This window comes from Athene cunicularia, assembly GCF_003259725.1.
Source record: "Athene cunicularia isolate RWA chromosome 3 unlocalized genomic scaffold, athCun1 chr3_part1, whole genome shotgun sequence".
NCBI classification, from domain to species: domain Eukaryota; kingdom Metazoa; phylum Chordata; class Aves; order Strigiformes; family Strigidae; genus Athene; species Athene cunicularia.
The window spans coordinates 23,810,790-23,827,604 of record NW_020799097.1 but is presented as its reverse complement, the minus strand read 5'-3'; the positions used below and the strand labels follow the sequence as shown (position 1 = coordinate 23,827,604).

The 16,815-nt window shown below is 35.7% G+C and overlaps 1 protein-coding gene across 1 annotated transcript in view; it reads left to right on the top strand.

The window, feature by feature from the left end:
* CSMD1 (CUB and Sushi multiple domains 1) overlaps positions 1-16,815 on the top strand; it is a 1,016,265-nt gene that overhangs the window by 696,843 nt on the left and 302,607 nt on the right. Inside the window, exons 15-18 of the mRNA XM_026844050.1 lie at positions 107-433; positions 3,306-3,500; positions 7,650-7,788; positions 15,634-15,821. Coding sequence (XP_026699851.1) covers positions 107-433; positions 3,306-3,500; positions 7,650-7,788; positions 15,634-15,821 — 849 coding nt within the window. The remainder of the gene's footprint in view (positions 1-106; positions 434-3,305; positions 3,501-7,649; positions 7,789-15,633; positions 15,822-16,815) is intronic.

Sequence of the window (16,815 nt, the reverse complement as noted above, 5' to 3'; positions counted from 1 at the left end):
AAGCATCCTTTTTCACAAGAATAAAAATCACAGACTTATAAAAAATTATAAAACATTTATAATGTTTGTGGATAGTATTTTAAGAATCTATTGTTGTTTTCTTTAGTCTCATGTTTCTTCAACTTCACCACACCATCTGGAATTATTCTTTCTCCAAATTATCCTGAAGAGTATGGGAACAATATGAACTGTGTTTGGTTAATTATCTCAGAGCCAGGAAGCAGAATCCATCTGATTTTCAACGACTTTGATGTAGAACCTCAATTTGACTACCTTACAGTGAAAGATGATGGGATTTCAGATTTACCACCTCTTGGCACTTTTTCTGGCAATGAAGTCCCTTCTCAGTTGGCTAGCAGTGGGCACATAGTAAGACTTGAATTTCAGTCGGATCACTCTACGACTGGAAGAGGATTTAATATCACTTACACAAGTAAGAATATTTGCTTTTATTTTATGGCTAGTCTTAAAATGAAGCTATCTTTCTTCATAATAATGAAAAATAGAGCATGTTTTTATTTATACTAGAGAAGTAAATTGTATTGCTTTCATAACTGTACTGCTTTCAGCTGTCTTCCTCATACTCATTAGCTTATCTGAATCTTTATTTATTTTAATTGTGATAGTGCTGAGGAATTCCCTTCATTATTTATAGGGCTTTTTGGCTGACACTGCATAAATGCAGGAGCATGCATCTAAAACCCAGATCATTCAGATCAAAACATCCACTGCAAGTGATTTAAAATACTTCTCAATGGAACCAGCAGGAATAAGTTCACAAAGGTGTTAAGCTTAGATTCTAAATATGGAGATATTTGTCTGAAAAGCATAAGTCTTTCCCGTTTGGGAAACCAGGCTAAAAAATACCTGTCAACAGATAGCCATCTGTTGCTTTGTGTGAATGAATAATACCCAGCAGTACTCTCAACTGAAAACTCTAATAACATCATCATGTATAAAACTATTACATTTGCCATAAACTGCTAATTCTCCTAGAAGTTTTGTTAGTTATGCAAAGACATTACTTATATGGAGATTATCTTTTTAGTTGAAGAAATTATCTTCTAAGAAGTTAATGGGCAATAAAGTTGCCTTTGTCACATCTTGCACTGTTCCTATCTTGTATCAATTAAGGTAATCAATTAACAGTGTTCAGGACCAAGCTGTTTCCTTGATTATAAAGGTGCCCCATATAAAAATGGAATTAATGGATTGCAACTCTTTTTAAGTCTTAGATGCGTAAATTGTTGCTTTCAGAGAAGGGGATAATTATTGTCCTTTGAAATGGTTAAAATCCAATCACGATCGGAACAGTGTATTGATTTATTAATGAAATATATTAGGTGAACTGTAGATTCAGGATCAATATCAGGAGTTCAACAGCTAAACCACGACATTAGACACTTACAAAATATTAGTATCATATAATATGTTGGAAGAGACCCATAAGGATCATCAAGTCTAACTCCCAGCTCCTTACGGGACTACGTGAAACTAAACCATATGACTAAGAGCATCATCCAGACACCCCTTGAACTCGGACAGGTTTGGTGCTGTGACCACACTTGGTGTTTTCTTGTGCTGCCTGGTTTGTCTTAGGATCATAGAATTGTTCAGTTTGGAAAAGATCTTTGAGATCATGGAGTCCAACCATTAACCTAACACTACCAAGTCCACCACTAAACCATGTTCCTAAGCACCACATCTACGTGTCTTTTAAATACCTCCAGTGATGGTGACACAACCACTTCCCTGGACAGCCTGTTTCAATGCTCGATAACACTTTCAGGGAATTTTTTTTTTTCCTAATGTCCAATCTAAACCTTCCCTGACACAACTTGAGGCCACTTCCTCTTGTCTTATCACTTGCTACTTGGAAAAAGAGACCAACACCCACCTTGCTACAGCTACGTTTCAGGTAGTTGTAGAGAATGATATGGTCTCCCGTAATCCTTTTTTTTTTCCAGACTAAAGAGCCTCAATTCCCTCAGACACTCCTCCTAAGATGTTACCTACACCCTTCACTAGCCTTGTTGCTCTTCTTCAGACATGCTGCAGCACCTCAATGTCTTTCTTGTAGTGAGGGCCCCAAATCTGAATACAGTATTCGAGTACAGCCTCAGAAGAGCCAAGGACAGGGGTCAGATCACTACCCTAGTCCTGCTGACCACATTATTTCTGATACAGGATGCTGTTGGCCTTCTTGGCCACCTGAGCACACTGCTGGCTCATATTCAGGCCTCCAGGTCCTTTTCTGCCAGGCAGCTTTCCAGCCACACTTCCCCAAGCCTGAAGCATTGCATGGAGTTGTGACCCAAGTGCAGGAACCCAAACTTAGCCTTGCTGAGCCTCATGCAATTGGTCTCATCCCATCACTCCAGCCTGTCCAGACCCCTCTGCAGAGCCTCCCTACCCTCAGAGAGATCAACCCTCCTGCCCAACTTGGTGTCATCTGTAAACTTACTGAGGGTGCACTCGATCCACTCCTCCATATCACTGATCAAGGTATTAAACAGAACTGGCCCCAATACCGAGCCCTGGGGAAGACCACTTGTGACTCTTAACACATACATTTGTAAATACCTTTCCAATCTAATCCATCCTCATTCTGCTCTGCCAAGAATTACATACACACCTTCCCCTCACAGGATATATGACTTAAAAGCACTGACCCCTTTTCCTTGAAGTGTGTTGGTTCATTTACTTGCACACACCTCCTGAAAGGCACAGAGGTCCCCTAGCTTTATATGCACCCACAGTGCTGATCCTGCAACTCACTGGTCCACATACTGATGAGATCACCCTATGAGGTCCCACATGCACATGGAGATGTGGGTTTCCCCCTGTGTTGCCACCCCACTAGATAAAGGAAGACTGCTCTGAGTATCTCACTAGGAGGTTGCTCAGTCTGGGCTAGGCAGTTGCCATAGTTTTTCAGCAGTAGCCTGTAATTCTGCCAGATTAGTGCAATGTGAAACCATGCTTCTCATTATGTTAGAGGCAAACAGCTGGATTTTGTCCTGAGGAAAATTTAAGGAGTGTTCTTGTGTATCTAAGCCACACATAGCTAAAAAGCTTCTGAATTTGAACCACACTGCATCTGCGTGAATGTCATTGGATTTAAAGCTGGCTTTTTATTGAGGAGTTTTCTATCATTTAAATTATAATATATTAAGTATTATGTGTTATTTTATTATGATTGAAAGGTTATTTCCCCCCTTCCAAAAAAAGAGGCAAAGTTTAGAGGATGGTGGTTGTTGTTATTAATATTATGATTGTTGTTGTTATTATTATGTTTTTATCAGCCTTTGGTCAGAATGAATGCCACGATCCAGGCATTCCTATAAATGGGAGGCGTTTTGGAGACAGATTCCTCCTGGGAAGTTCTGTTTCCTTTCACTGTGATGATGGCTTTGTGAAGACCCAAGGCTCTGAATCCATAACATGTATAATGCAAGATGGAAATGTAGTATGGAGCTCTACTGTCCCACGTTGTGAAGGTAAGGGCACAATCTACTTTGAACCAACAGTCTGCATATTGAAGTTATTTAAATTTAGCTTACTTTTTACATTTTACACATAAATAAGATGCTTTAGCTGAAGTTATTAATTTGTCTTATTTTACCACTCCTTCACTCAAATGAGAAAGCAATAATAGAAGCAAAATAGCTTGCTCTTATATTCTTGGAATAAATTAGCATTCTAAAAATCTGATTGCTATTCTTTTCAAGTTCTGTTTGTCACCATCATTACTTGGTTGTGAGTTATAGCTGTTATAAGAGTTTTGGATGTAGCATACTGAAGAACATAATTATCTACCACATAGAAAAGTGAAGTAACATTTCTATTTAAAAGTTCGTTTTAAGCATTTGCACCTTTAATTTTCTTAAAATTAAAGTATACCTAAATTTCTGTATGTAACATATGAGCCTGTAGTACATTTTTTCCTGAGAAATACAGTGATAATCTGGGCTATGTTTAATATTCATTATAATGTCCAAAATTTCCAAATTTGTTTGCTTGGTTTTGCCTAGGTGAATAAACAGGACAAGATGAGCTATATTTAGGAATAAATCTCTCTAGTATCAAATAAAGTGAGGGGAAAAAAAAAAAAAAGTAGACTGATTCCTTGATGTTTAACAGTGATGGGTCCTAAGGCAAGACATATGAATGTAATTAATAAATGACTAGAGTATGTCTTTTTAAAGTAATACTAAAAAAATTATACACCTTTTAGTAAACAATAGATATATAGTCAGACAATCAATTAAAATAAACTATTTTTTTAAGAAACTTGCACCTCCATTAATGTCAGTGTCACTGCGATAACAAGTATCTGGATCATATAATTTTCATGGGTTTTGTTATTTGGGCAATTTGACAACGTAGTTCTCATAAGACTGCATTTCTAAGAAAATTTAAAGATACTGGAAAAAATGTGTTAGCAGCCTGGTAGGAGTATGTGAACCTAGATGTTGTGCTATTAACAGGATTTCTTATCCTGTTTAAGGCATATAGTAAGTTACAGAGTGGAGCAGGTTTTTTGCCTTGAGCAAGACCAGACCACTCCAAAGCAGGGCGTAAGGTGAGGTTCTTCATTAAAAAATATTTCCTCCTTTTGATACAAATTTTTCCTTTCTATACAAAATTGTTAAAATATTCACTGTACTCTCTGTGTAATTTTATTTCCACAAACACATAAAGAACCCAAGGCAAGCACTTTGAGAAAAAAATGATAGAGAAAACACATACAGAAATAACTGTAAATGAAAATAGATAAGTGCTGCTCAGTTACCCTTTCTTTGAACCTTGCAGGATGTTTACCTGATTTTTAATGATGAAAGGATTATACTGTTAGACTTTTTTTTAGATTTTGCCAATTTGTTTTGGTATGGAAGAAGGTATAGTTCTTTTAAGTTATGTTCAGCATGTGTTCCTTTTTGATTGAAGGAGTGTCTGGGTTTGGACTACAGTATGGACTAAGCATCCTTGCTACTTAATTGAGTGATAATTCAGTTTCCTTCTAGTTGTCTGAGATTTCCAAGCAACTGTTGGTTTTTGTTGTTGTTCTGCTCTGTGTCTGTATACTTAGCAATCTCTATAAGCAACATCTGAAATACATGAAATAAGTGATGTGTCATAATCAGGTGAGGATCAACAGTCTTATGGTTATTCATGGTTTTAATATGACAAAATTAAATTTAAAAAATTGCCATGGAATAAATTTCATTCTTCATTAACTTTACACATGTAATGTAAATGCCGTTTTTCTGGCCGATCATTTTGCCCCAGAGACAATTCAGTGTTTCACATTTTGCAGCTTTTCCCCCCCACTTTCTTAAATCTGGAAAAACTTCCCAGAGACAAATGCAAGTCATGGCTGAAATCAAATAACCTCTCTGAGTTTTTTGTTTGTTTGTTTGGTTTTTTTGTTTTTTTTTTTTAAAAACAAACCTTTGAATCAAAACTAGAAATAGCATTTTATTAGTCACAAATTCATTCTACTATTCATTTCCATACAGCATAATAGGTTTGCTTGTCACTACTTAGAGAAACAGAAGAAAAGTGACAAGATTTCCTGCACTGCAGTGTGGAATTTGGTGATAGTGATACCGCTGACTACTTGAGAGTAATACAAATACTAAGATAAGTTTATCTGACCTTGAAAGTGTTCCTGTTTTAGACTGCTCCATAGCCTTTGGTAAAATGTAACATCCCAAAGCCCCATGCTATGGTGGCTTAATATTTTAAGAGACTTATGTTTCCCAGAGTTTGTTTAGTCATTTCTGCTGCTGTTTAATCGTGCACCAAAGTCCTCTGATCCTGCTCTGAAAAATACTCCCCGTTGAGCCCTTTTACTTTCATAGCCCTGTTGCAACACTTTTTTCCCTTTTATGGAGGAGGATCAAGTTAGAAAACATTTAAACAAATATGACATACAGGAATGGGCCTGATGGGATGCACCCAAGAATGCTGAGGAAGCCAGCCAATGACATCACAAGGCCACTCTCAATCATCTTGGGAAGGGCATTTAACCCAGGGAGGTTCCTGAGGACCAGAAAAAAGCAAATTCCTATCTTCAAGAAAGGAAAGAAGGAGGATCCAAGGAACTACAGGTCTCACCTTGAATGCTGGCAAAGGTGATGCAGCAATATTCCTGGAAAACGTTTTTGGGATGAAGAACAAGATGGTGGCTAGAAGCAGTCAGCATGGATTTATGAAGGGAAAATCATGCCTGACCAACCTGATAACCTTCTACGATGAGATGACTGGCCTGATGGATGAGGGGAGAGTAATGGTTATTTTTTATCTCAGTTTTAGTAAGGTGTTTGACACTATAACATATAAGATTCTCATAAACAAACTGAAGTATGGGCCAGAGAATTGAACATAGAGGTGGACTGAAAACTGACTGAACTGTTGGGCTCATAGTGGTGTGGTCAGTGACACAAAGTCCAACTGGAGATTAGTCCATAGTAGTATACCTTAGGGGTCAATACCAGGTCCAGTACTGTTTAAAATCTTCAGTAATGATCTGAATCCTGGGACAGAGTACACTCTGAGCAAGTCTGCAGATGATGTAAAACTGAGAATAGTGGCTGACACACCATATATTTGTTGTGCTGTTCAGAGAGACCTTGACAGAGAGGCTGGAGAATTGGGCTGAGAGGAAATGACAGGTCCTTCCCCTCTATTCAGCATTGGTGAGGCTACGTTGGGAGTGCTGTGTGTAGTCCTGGGGTTCCCAGTACAAGAGACATGGACATACTGTAGTGAGTCCAGTGAAGGGTCACAAAGATGATTAAGTACTTGGAGCATATGTCATATAAGAAGAGCTTGGGAGAAATGGGGTCATCTAGACCAGAGGAGAAAAGGCTCAGGGCTTTGGAGGGATCTAGTCGATGTGTATCAATAACTGATGGGACGGTGTGAAGAAGATGGAGCCAGACTATTTTCAGTGGCATCCAGTGACAAGACATAAAGCAATGAACACAAATTGAAACAGAAGAAATTATGTTTAAACATAAGAAAAAATTTTCACTGTGAGAGTGACCAAACACTGGAACAGATTGCCCAAAGAGTCTGTGGAGTGTCTGCCTTTGGAGGGAGGGCATCATCCTGATGACATGGTCCTGTGCAATCTGCTGTATTGAGCAGGGGAAGGACTAAATGATTTCCAGGGGTCCCTTCCAACTTCAAACATTCTATGAGTCAATGGAGTATTTACAATTAGTTCCACTGAGCTGAAATATTATGCAAGAAGGTATTAGATGGCACAGTACAATGAAAAGAATTAATTATAAATTACTTGGAACAATTTGTCTCTTATTACATAAAGGTGGAATCATGCTAGATGGAAAAAAAAAATATAAATTATTTTTTAATGAGATAATGTGCTTTTCAACAGAAGGAAGGCTGGCAGAACCAAGAGCCATGATCTGTGTATTAAGATATGTATAGAGTAATAAGCTATGATAAGATACTTTGCAGGACTTAGTATGTTCATAGCATAATGTAGAAAATTTAGTTGTGTTGTATATTAAACTTATTTTTCTATGCTTTTAAATTCATTTTTTAAAGTTTTTAAATATATAATATGGTATTAGAAAACTGTGTATAGTACAAGTGTACTTGCTTTTTTCTTTCAGCACCATGTGGTGGACATTTGACAGCATCAAGTGGTGTTATCTTACCACCAGGGTGGCCAGGATATTATAAAGACTCACTTAATTGTGAATGGGTGATTGAAGCAAGACCAGGACATTCCATTAAGATAACTTTTGACAGGTGAGAATCATAGTCAAACAGGTAATGTATCAGCACAAATATTTTTTTTAACATAGAAGAATTTTTTTTTTTTTAAGAATCCAAACCAGAAAAAGAAATGGTCATGCAAAACTCACAATACTATTCCTCAAACAGATAATTAAATTTTAAAAGTGTTTACACTGTCTTTATTTATGTTTTAAACAATTTGCTTTAAATGTCCACCTCCTAGCACAGAAAGAGGGATATATATTGGACTTTCAACTACTTTTGTATTCAAGTACAACTATATATTGTCCCTGATGATGACCAGGTTTTGCTGTAAGGGAGCATAATTTTCCTAGGGAAAAAAAGAATTTGTGGAGAAAGTTCCGAGTATTGTCTGTTGGATACATTTATTTTTTTTTTCCCCCATTAGGATTTTTAATACAACATACATTACATAGCTAGACAAGTCCATAAAGTGTTGGGTGAGCAATTTGCTGATAGGTTGGGCTCAAAGAGTTATGGTAAATGGGGTTACATCAGGCTGGCAGCCAGTTACCAGTGGGGTTCCACAGGGCTCAATTTTAGGGCCAGTACTCCTTAATTATTTATAAATTACCTGGATGCAGGAATCAAATGTACGTTAAATAAATTTGCCAATGATACTAAACTAGGAGGATCTGTGGACTCCTTCAAGTGTAGAGAGGCCTTACAGAGAGATCTGGATAGACTAGAGATGTGAGAGCAATCACTAAAAGTGTGAAATGTAACACGAGCAAGTGCAGGATTCTCTACGTGGGATAGAGCAATCTGGTTATATATACAAACTGGGGGATGAGAGGCTGGAGAGCAGCCCTGCAGAGAGACATCTGGGGGTTTGCATTGATGATAAGTTGAATGAATCAACAGTGTGGCCTGGGAGCCAAAAGGGCCAACCGTGTCCTGGGGGTACATCAAGCACAGGATAGCCAGCTGGTTAAAGGAGGTGATTATCCCACTCTACACTGCACTGGTGTGACCCCACCTCGAGTACAGTGTGCAGATTTTGGTGCCTCAATATAAGAAGGACATCAAACTATTAGAGTATTTCCAGAGGAGGCGACCAAGATGGTGAAAGGTCTCAAGGGCAAGACTTACCAGTAGCGGCTGAGGTCACTTGGTTTGTTCAGCTTGGGTGACCTCATCACAATCTACAACTTCCGCAGGGGGGCAGAGGAGGGAGAGGTGCTCATCTCTCTGGTGACCAGCAACAGGTCATGAGGAAATGGAATGAATCTGCATCAGGGAAAGTTCATATTGGACATTAGGAGAAGGTTCTTCACTGAGAAGGTGTTTGGTCACTGGAACAGGCTCCCCCGGGAAGTGGTCACAGCACAAAGCCTGTCAGAGTTTAAGAAGCATCTGAATGACAGTCTTAGTCATATGGTAGTTTTACATAGTTCAGTGAGGAGCAGGGAGTTGGACTCAATGATCCTTGTGAGTCCCTTCCACCTTGAGAATACTCCATGATTCTATGATTCTTCTTCAGTGTATGCTAGCATACTATATGCTATCACAGTGTATATCAGGATTTAGTTTGTTTGGATACTGCAGGTTTCACCATGAGTGATCAAAACAATAAAAAAATCACGTGTCCAGACATCAGTATATTGTTAAAGCCAGAGTCTTAAACTTCATTTTAAATTATTATCTAACTGAAATTATCATGCATATGATTTTGTAAAAACGTTATGTCAGTGTGGACCTAAATTAGAGCAACTGGAATACACTGGGATTATGTCCCTGTGTACTGTTCAGGTTTCTTTTGGAATAATAATTTATTTGTCAAGGATAATAATCTTGAGCCTACTCTACCTCTTACATAGAATCAGGAGGCCTTGAAAGTGCATGTAGGCACAAGAAATGTGAACTACAAAATGTTTAATCCTTTTGTACTTATTGTGATGTTAATTAGTACTTTTGGCTATCCATACAAGTATCTAAAAAAAAAGTTGTTTGTTTTTTTTTTTTCAAAGAAAGTACTTAGAAAAAGAAAATAAAATTAAAAAGATTTTCACCCTTCAAGTGTCTTTGTAAAATAAGTTTAAAATAATCATTTGTTTAGGTGTTTGGTTCAGATACTAATATCACACTAAATACTCATTTGATAAAAAGATGCAAAGGACAGTATGAAACACAGCGCCTGGAGCTAGGCTGCAGTCATTTTTATTGTACTGGCCTTCCTGTATTCCCAAGGAGAGCCAAAAATCTAGTCTAGTTTCATCTTCACATGGAGTCAACAGTGATGATCAAAACTTGTCAGTATCGTTCAGCCTTCTATTTCTAAGAGCAGAAACAAAAAGGATGAAAAATAATGTAGAGAAGGGCAGAAGACAGTAAAAGTGTCTGTCACTGAGTCAAATCAAACATCCATCTTGCTTGATACTCTGTTCCTCACAGGGACAAAACTGCAGAATCCTAGGGAAGAAGAGTGTGAGGACCAGATAGGTGTATCTAATATTTCTTCTAAGTACTTCTCCAGTTTGCAAGTCAGGACGTTCATGAAGTGAAAAGTGTCTTTTTTTCTAATGTCCTTAGTGAGTTTTTGCATGTATAGCTTCCATTGAATTATTTTTTTCCCTCTTTCACCCATGTAAATTTAACATGCACAACGTTCTTGATTTTGGGCAACTCATTGGAATATCTGTCTCAAACTGAAGTGCCATTGATAGGGATGGTGACATATACAAATTGAACAGCAGGTCACTAGAACTAGACAGCATTCACCCAGAAGTCCTGAATGAGTACAAGGATGAGATGGCAGAACAATTGAAAGTTATGTGTAATTGTTCTTTCAAAACTCTCTCAATACTTGTGCACTTCAGGAACTGTCTTGTTTAAATCTTTCATAGACATCTAAGGAACTGCATACTGGATGCCCACTACGAAAGCTATAATAAAGTGTATCACTAGTGAAGGCATGGATAATTATGATATACTGAAGAAGAGTCAATATGGCTTTTGTAAAATAAATCCTATCCAGAAACCTATTGGAATTCTTTGATGGTTTCAGGAAGCATAGAAATCTGTTGGATATAGTTTATCTGGGTTTGCAAAATGCAAATTTTGTATTTTGCAGCTCACCCCACAAAGGGCTTTTAAAAAGCTAAGCATAATTTTAATAAAATTTTAATACATTGCAGGATTAAAAACTTAGTTAACAGACAATATGTCTTATAGTGGAATTTTGGGTGTTCTACAGAGATCTGTATTATGTTCAAAGCTGTTCGGCATGTTCAGAAATTATCTTTAAAAGGAGAAAATTAGTCTAAGTTATTCAGGATGTTAAGAACAAGAGATGGCTGAAGAATTGCTGAAGATTCTTACAAGACTGGATGTCTGGGCAACAAAATTACAAGTAGATTGAGTAAATGAAAAATGACTCATAAGAAAAATAATTCCCCCTTGATATATAAAATCATGTGTTTTGAACTTACACTGGTCACTGATCTGCTAAAGTTCTAGTAAACCTTCCTCAAAAAATATGAATGAAAAATAACACATGCATAAAAGATTTTTGTGAACATGATTAGAGGCGTGAAATGTAATGTAGGGGAGATTGAAATACGTTGTCTATTTAGTTTACCATATGCTTTTTCCAGTCCTGTTTTGTTTTCTTATTATAAATGCATTAAGGCTGGGGACAAATGAGAGAAAGACCAATACCAGAGAAGAATGGAAACTGTTTAAAGTTTTCATAAAATTACCATGTTACTTACAACAAGAGGTTGTTTTCTTTCATTGCATTCAGCAGGAAGTTCCAGAATTTTAAGTTGCTGATTTAAAAAAAAAAAAAAATTTCTATATTAATTATAAGGTTATATTTATTTGTCAGCTTGTTTAAAAAAAAAAAAAAAAATCAGAAGTCTGAGGTTCAGGGATGTCTTCCCAAATGCAATGAAAGCAAAGAGCCATATTAATTGTAAGACTGAGCATTTTAATTTTATAAAAGTTGCCTGAAGTTGCAGATGTTTGGTTGAATGACTGTGACCTTAACAGTATGACAGATATATTTCTGAGGAAATTAATGGGAAGCATAGGGTCCTGTGACATATAGTCCAATTTAAGAACCAAACTTACTGCATTTTAGACAGATGCACACACATGTTCTATTAACAGAATTCTAGAACTTTGTGTACGATTTGAACTGCAATAAAAATAAACAAGAATTTTGAGTTTACCCTGATACAAAATTGAGAATTCTGATCACATATAATTTTTAAAGTACAACAGACAGTTAATTGATCTGCTCCAGCATTTTATCAACTTTATTTAAAGAAGGATTCTTCCTCCTTTCCTTAAATGTTTCACTTACAAAACAATATTACCATTGATCGTGCTGGTTTTGTGTGAGAAGAATAATTTCCTTGCTTTCTTTGGATGTTTATGGAGCTTTCCTGGTAGGTTTAGAAAATTCTATAACTTTACTATATCACATTATAAATTTCATTTAAAGCATTGTACTTTGGGAAGTATAGTAATCTCCCTTTTTTTGGAATAATATTATTTTCTTATGTTAACATGAAGGCTTTGCTATCCAGATTAAAACTTATATGTAAAATCTTTTTATTACTTGCAAGAAATTCTGCTGTCTGATATAACAGCAAATTACGTATCAGTAAGCAAAGTCACTATCAAATAAAAAGATCAATTAATTGATTTTGTTAATTAATTGACAAGTAAAATATCTTGTCAAGTATTTTGCCTAGTTTGGGAAAAATAGAACCCTTATATACTTTGCTCTTTGACTTGTCATCACAGATACAGCTGCCAGAATCAAACTGCATGAATGTGATATTCATAATGTAAATTATCTCACTCTTGAGCTAATGAAGCTTTAATGTTGCTAGACAAATGTACCTTACCAGAGTAGTTAGAAACTTTCCAGAAATAGCAGCAAATGACTAAGTAACTCTATGAACGTTTTACATTGAAACATTTTGCATTTCAGATCATGACTAGTGCCTGGAAGGGTATAAAAAAAGTAAAATCTAATTGATTTGATACATAAAGAAAGAGCTAGAATGATAACTGCTGACTAGAAGATTTTTGGTACTTTAAATATTGATGAAAACTCATTGGATAGTATATAAACCAAACCTCCTTATTCTAAACCTACCTGTTTGTGATGCATAATATAACATAGCATTACTGAAGTATTTTTAAAGTTCTCTGAATGTCCTACCTTTTACTAGCATAAATATGGTAATAAACATTAAAATAAAATAAAAATCAAAAAAGTGACTCTTAAGTACTTTCAGTAAGAAGGGAAACTTCCAATGATTAGCTTGATTTATCTTTTCAGTGACAATGCAAAGAATGGAAACAAAAAAACAAACCCAAACAACAACAACAACAACAAAAAAAACCCACAAAAAAAAACAACCCAAAACAAAACAAAAAAACCAACCCCAAAACCACCTCTCCCTCCCCAAACCTCAAAAACAGACAAGTGAACTAGAAATAAATTTCTAAGTTTGAGATGAGCAAGAACATATTGGGAATAAAGACCGCTGCAATAGGTAGCAATTCCTCTGAGTTATTTAAAGTTTTCTGTCTCCAGCAAGGGTTTGCAATCCATGGTTGTCATACTGCCCTCTTAAGAAAACTGCAGTTGTTGACTGAGAGCACGTTCTCCCTAATTAGTTTTCTTCACAAACATAACTTCAAAATAATTGAACTATTGAATTATTGATCTTGAGTCCATTCATTATGAGTACAAAAAAAGTCTTTAAATCAACCTGGTGGTACCTGTCTTGTTTCCTTATTCTGCTGCAGGGCAAATCAATGTATAATCTCTGAAATTATGGAAAGGTACTGAAAAACTGTCAAGTGCTTTAGTGATGCCCTGTGTGACCAGAGAACCTTCCCAGACACAAGAACTTGGGTGTTTGTGCAGTTAAATTGTTGAAAAAGTCTCTAACACCCTTCTTGAGCTTGCCAACTAGCATTGTCCCAAATAATTATCAAGCATGGCCAGGAGTACTGTGGGCAAGCAACCATTCATAATAGGAAATTCGAATATCTCCCTGTTTGAGAGGATAAAATATATATTTAATAGTATGGATATAGGCCATTCCATGCTAGCTGGCTTCACTGGCAGAAACTCGTCCCAAAATGATAAATGTATTAGCAAGCCTGCAAGCCTTGTATTCCTCTGTCAGAACGAATAGACAGCAGTGAGAGCAATCATCTGGATTTTAGCCAACACATCCAAATAGATTAGGTAGCTTGGTTGAAGGCACCATAAATCTAGAGGATTTTCTGTGTGAAGAAGAAGGAACAATATGAAGAGCTTAGGTCAGTTTCCAAGCAATCGTTAGCTCTGATAGTTAAGCAAACAAATACTTTCTGATTTATTTCTAATGTACTTTTGTTTTCAGGCAATCATGAGAGAAAACTATATAGAGACTACTAAATACTTGCTAAATCCAAACATGCTGTTACTGATACTGATGTGTCTGTGAAGACCATTTTACATGACAGTGCAAATTGGTCTGTAAAGCATGATGACCTGGGTGGGGAACTTGTTCATTCTATATAAATATAAGGTTTATTTACACTTTGAAGGAATGTCCCATTATTTCCCCTTTTCCAAATGGTTAATAATTTGAAGTTTTCTTTAATTCCAAGAACTGAGTTTCTCATCTTCAGAACCACTAAACATGTGTCCCGTATTGACAAGACAGCTTAAGGGCATTCACTTTGAAGAGTATTTTATTGCCTAAGAACACAGTTTGTTTCTCTCAGAACCTGAACTAATAAGCTCTATGAGAAAAGAAGAGAAAATCTTAGAACATATGCATTTCTGAAAGATTAATATCTTATGAAAATAAGACTATTGGGTTTGCAGGCAAATATATTTAGACCATTGTAGATATCTGTGTAACAGCACAAACTTTGTCAACTGGAAAAATGGTTTAGATGCTGCAGTTTGCAACAGTATCTGATATAACCACAAACTGTCTTGAAAAGCATCTGATGTGAAAAATGCCAGACAGAGTTTCATCTATAGAAAGAGCAGATTTGAGCTGTTTGATTTAAGAACAACTTGTAGTGGATGACTGCACACATAGACATCTTTTATGAACTGGAGAAATGTGATGTTTAGTGATTGACACAGACATTGACTCAGTTGTTGAATTTAACGTTATTTGTTCTTGTAAATCAACTATCTTGTTAGTTTCCTTCTTTTTCCATTATTGTCTGTTTATTTGACACATTGCAATGAAGAATTCTGCTTATTATAGCTGTAACAAATTTAAAAATGAGGATTTGATTTAAGTTTAGTATTTTTGTGCATTTATTACTTCATAGGACAAAAATAATTATTTAAAAATAAAGTAGCAGACTGTGTCAGAAAAAAATGCTTGGATAAAAACAGTTGAATATGTAAAACAGCTTCTGTCAAACAGCAAATATCAAATAATTAAATTATTGAGTTGGAACATTATTGAAAATGTTCTTAGGATGTCCAATTACTATTTTGCCTGAGGGCAAGAAATTGCTTGGATCTTTGTAATGCAGTTTTCTTTGAGACAATTTGTGATTTTGTACCCAGATTCCCCATGAAATGTCTTCTGAAACCTGGTTGTATGGTTGATGTAAAGTATATTATATGCCTTACGAATTTTATATGATACCAGACACAACAAAGCCAGGAAAAAGCTGTGCAAAACCTTCCTTAGTTTTATCTTCAGTAATACACTGATGGATCCATAGATATGAAATTTTTACATGTATGATATTCTTGATCAGTTACACATGGCTTGCATTTCTAACAATTAAAGAAAATAACACCATTCCTCTATCTACCAACTGACTTGCATATTCTTTTTTCAGATTTCAGACTGAAGTTAATTATGATACTTTGGAAGTCAGAGATGGGCCAGCTAACTCATCGCCATTAATTGGAGAATACCATGGAACACAAGCACCCCAGTTCCTTATCAGTACTGGAAATTACATGTACCTGCTGTTCACTACGGACAACAGTCGTTCCAGTGTCGGTTTCCTAATTCACTATGAGAGTAAGTCTGATATTTCTCTGGTAGATTTTTATTTAGTTTTGAAAATAACAATTTGAAAATGAGCAAACTAATGTGAATAAATAAACTTCAGTAATTATATTTGTATAAGAAGAAATTATGCTTACTCTATGCTGTACTGACAGATAATTCTAAAACCATTAATTAATTAATTTTGAAATTTTTTTCTTCATGAGTTCTTGTATGCTATTCAGAATATTTACAGACCTAGGTGTTTAAACAAATGGAAAGAATTTTAGAAACTTGCCCTTATGGGTAAAGTTATATTATCTTTTTATAGTTTATCTGGGTTTTTCCCCCCTTCTCTCTCACTTCCTCCTTCTCTCTCTCTTTCTCTCTTTCTAATACATGTTTACAGTACTGAGTAGAATTGGCCCTTATATGTGATGACTCCAAAATATAAATAAATGCATAATTATATCTCCCTGTGAACAAAAGATTCATTATAATAGCATGTTCTTTTATATTACATACATAAAATGGCATGTATTAAACTCTCTGAAGTTACAGTGATCTTTAAATGATAGTATAGCCATTCACTTAAGTACTGAATAAAGAGAGCTTATGTTTTTATTGTGGTTGTGTTAAACAAATAGCATTGTTTTATCATTTGTTCTTATCTAAAAACTAATCTGATTGCCATAAATTTGTTGTTATATTGAATCTGGAATGAGTGCCCAAACTTATACTTCATAACTACATCAAAACTTGGAAATTCTGCATAGCTTCTTTTAACATTAACTCAGACATACATGATAAACTGCAAGGTCACTAAATCATATAAAGACAAGGAGCAGTAGGTAGGTTTCTGCATGAGTTACTTGCAGATGCTGATTTTCCCTGATTGTATTGGATCTAAGTGTTGCTGTTATGTTTGGCAAGACAGTCTTTATTTATAATTTTGTGTTTAATTTTAAGCCTCCTTTCAGGTAGATGTCTTTTTTTTTTTTTTTTTTTTTTTTTTTTTACACATTCT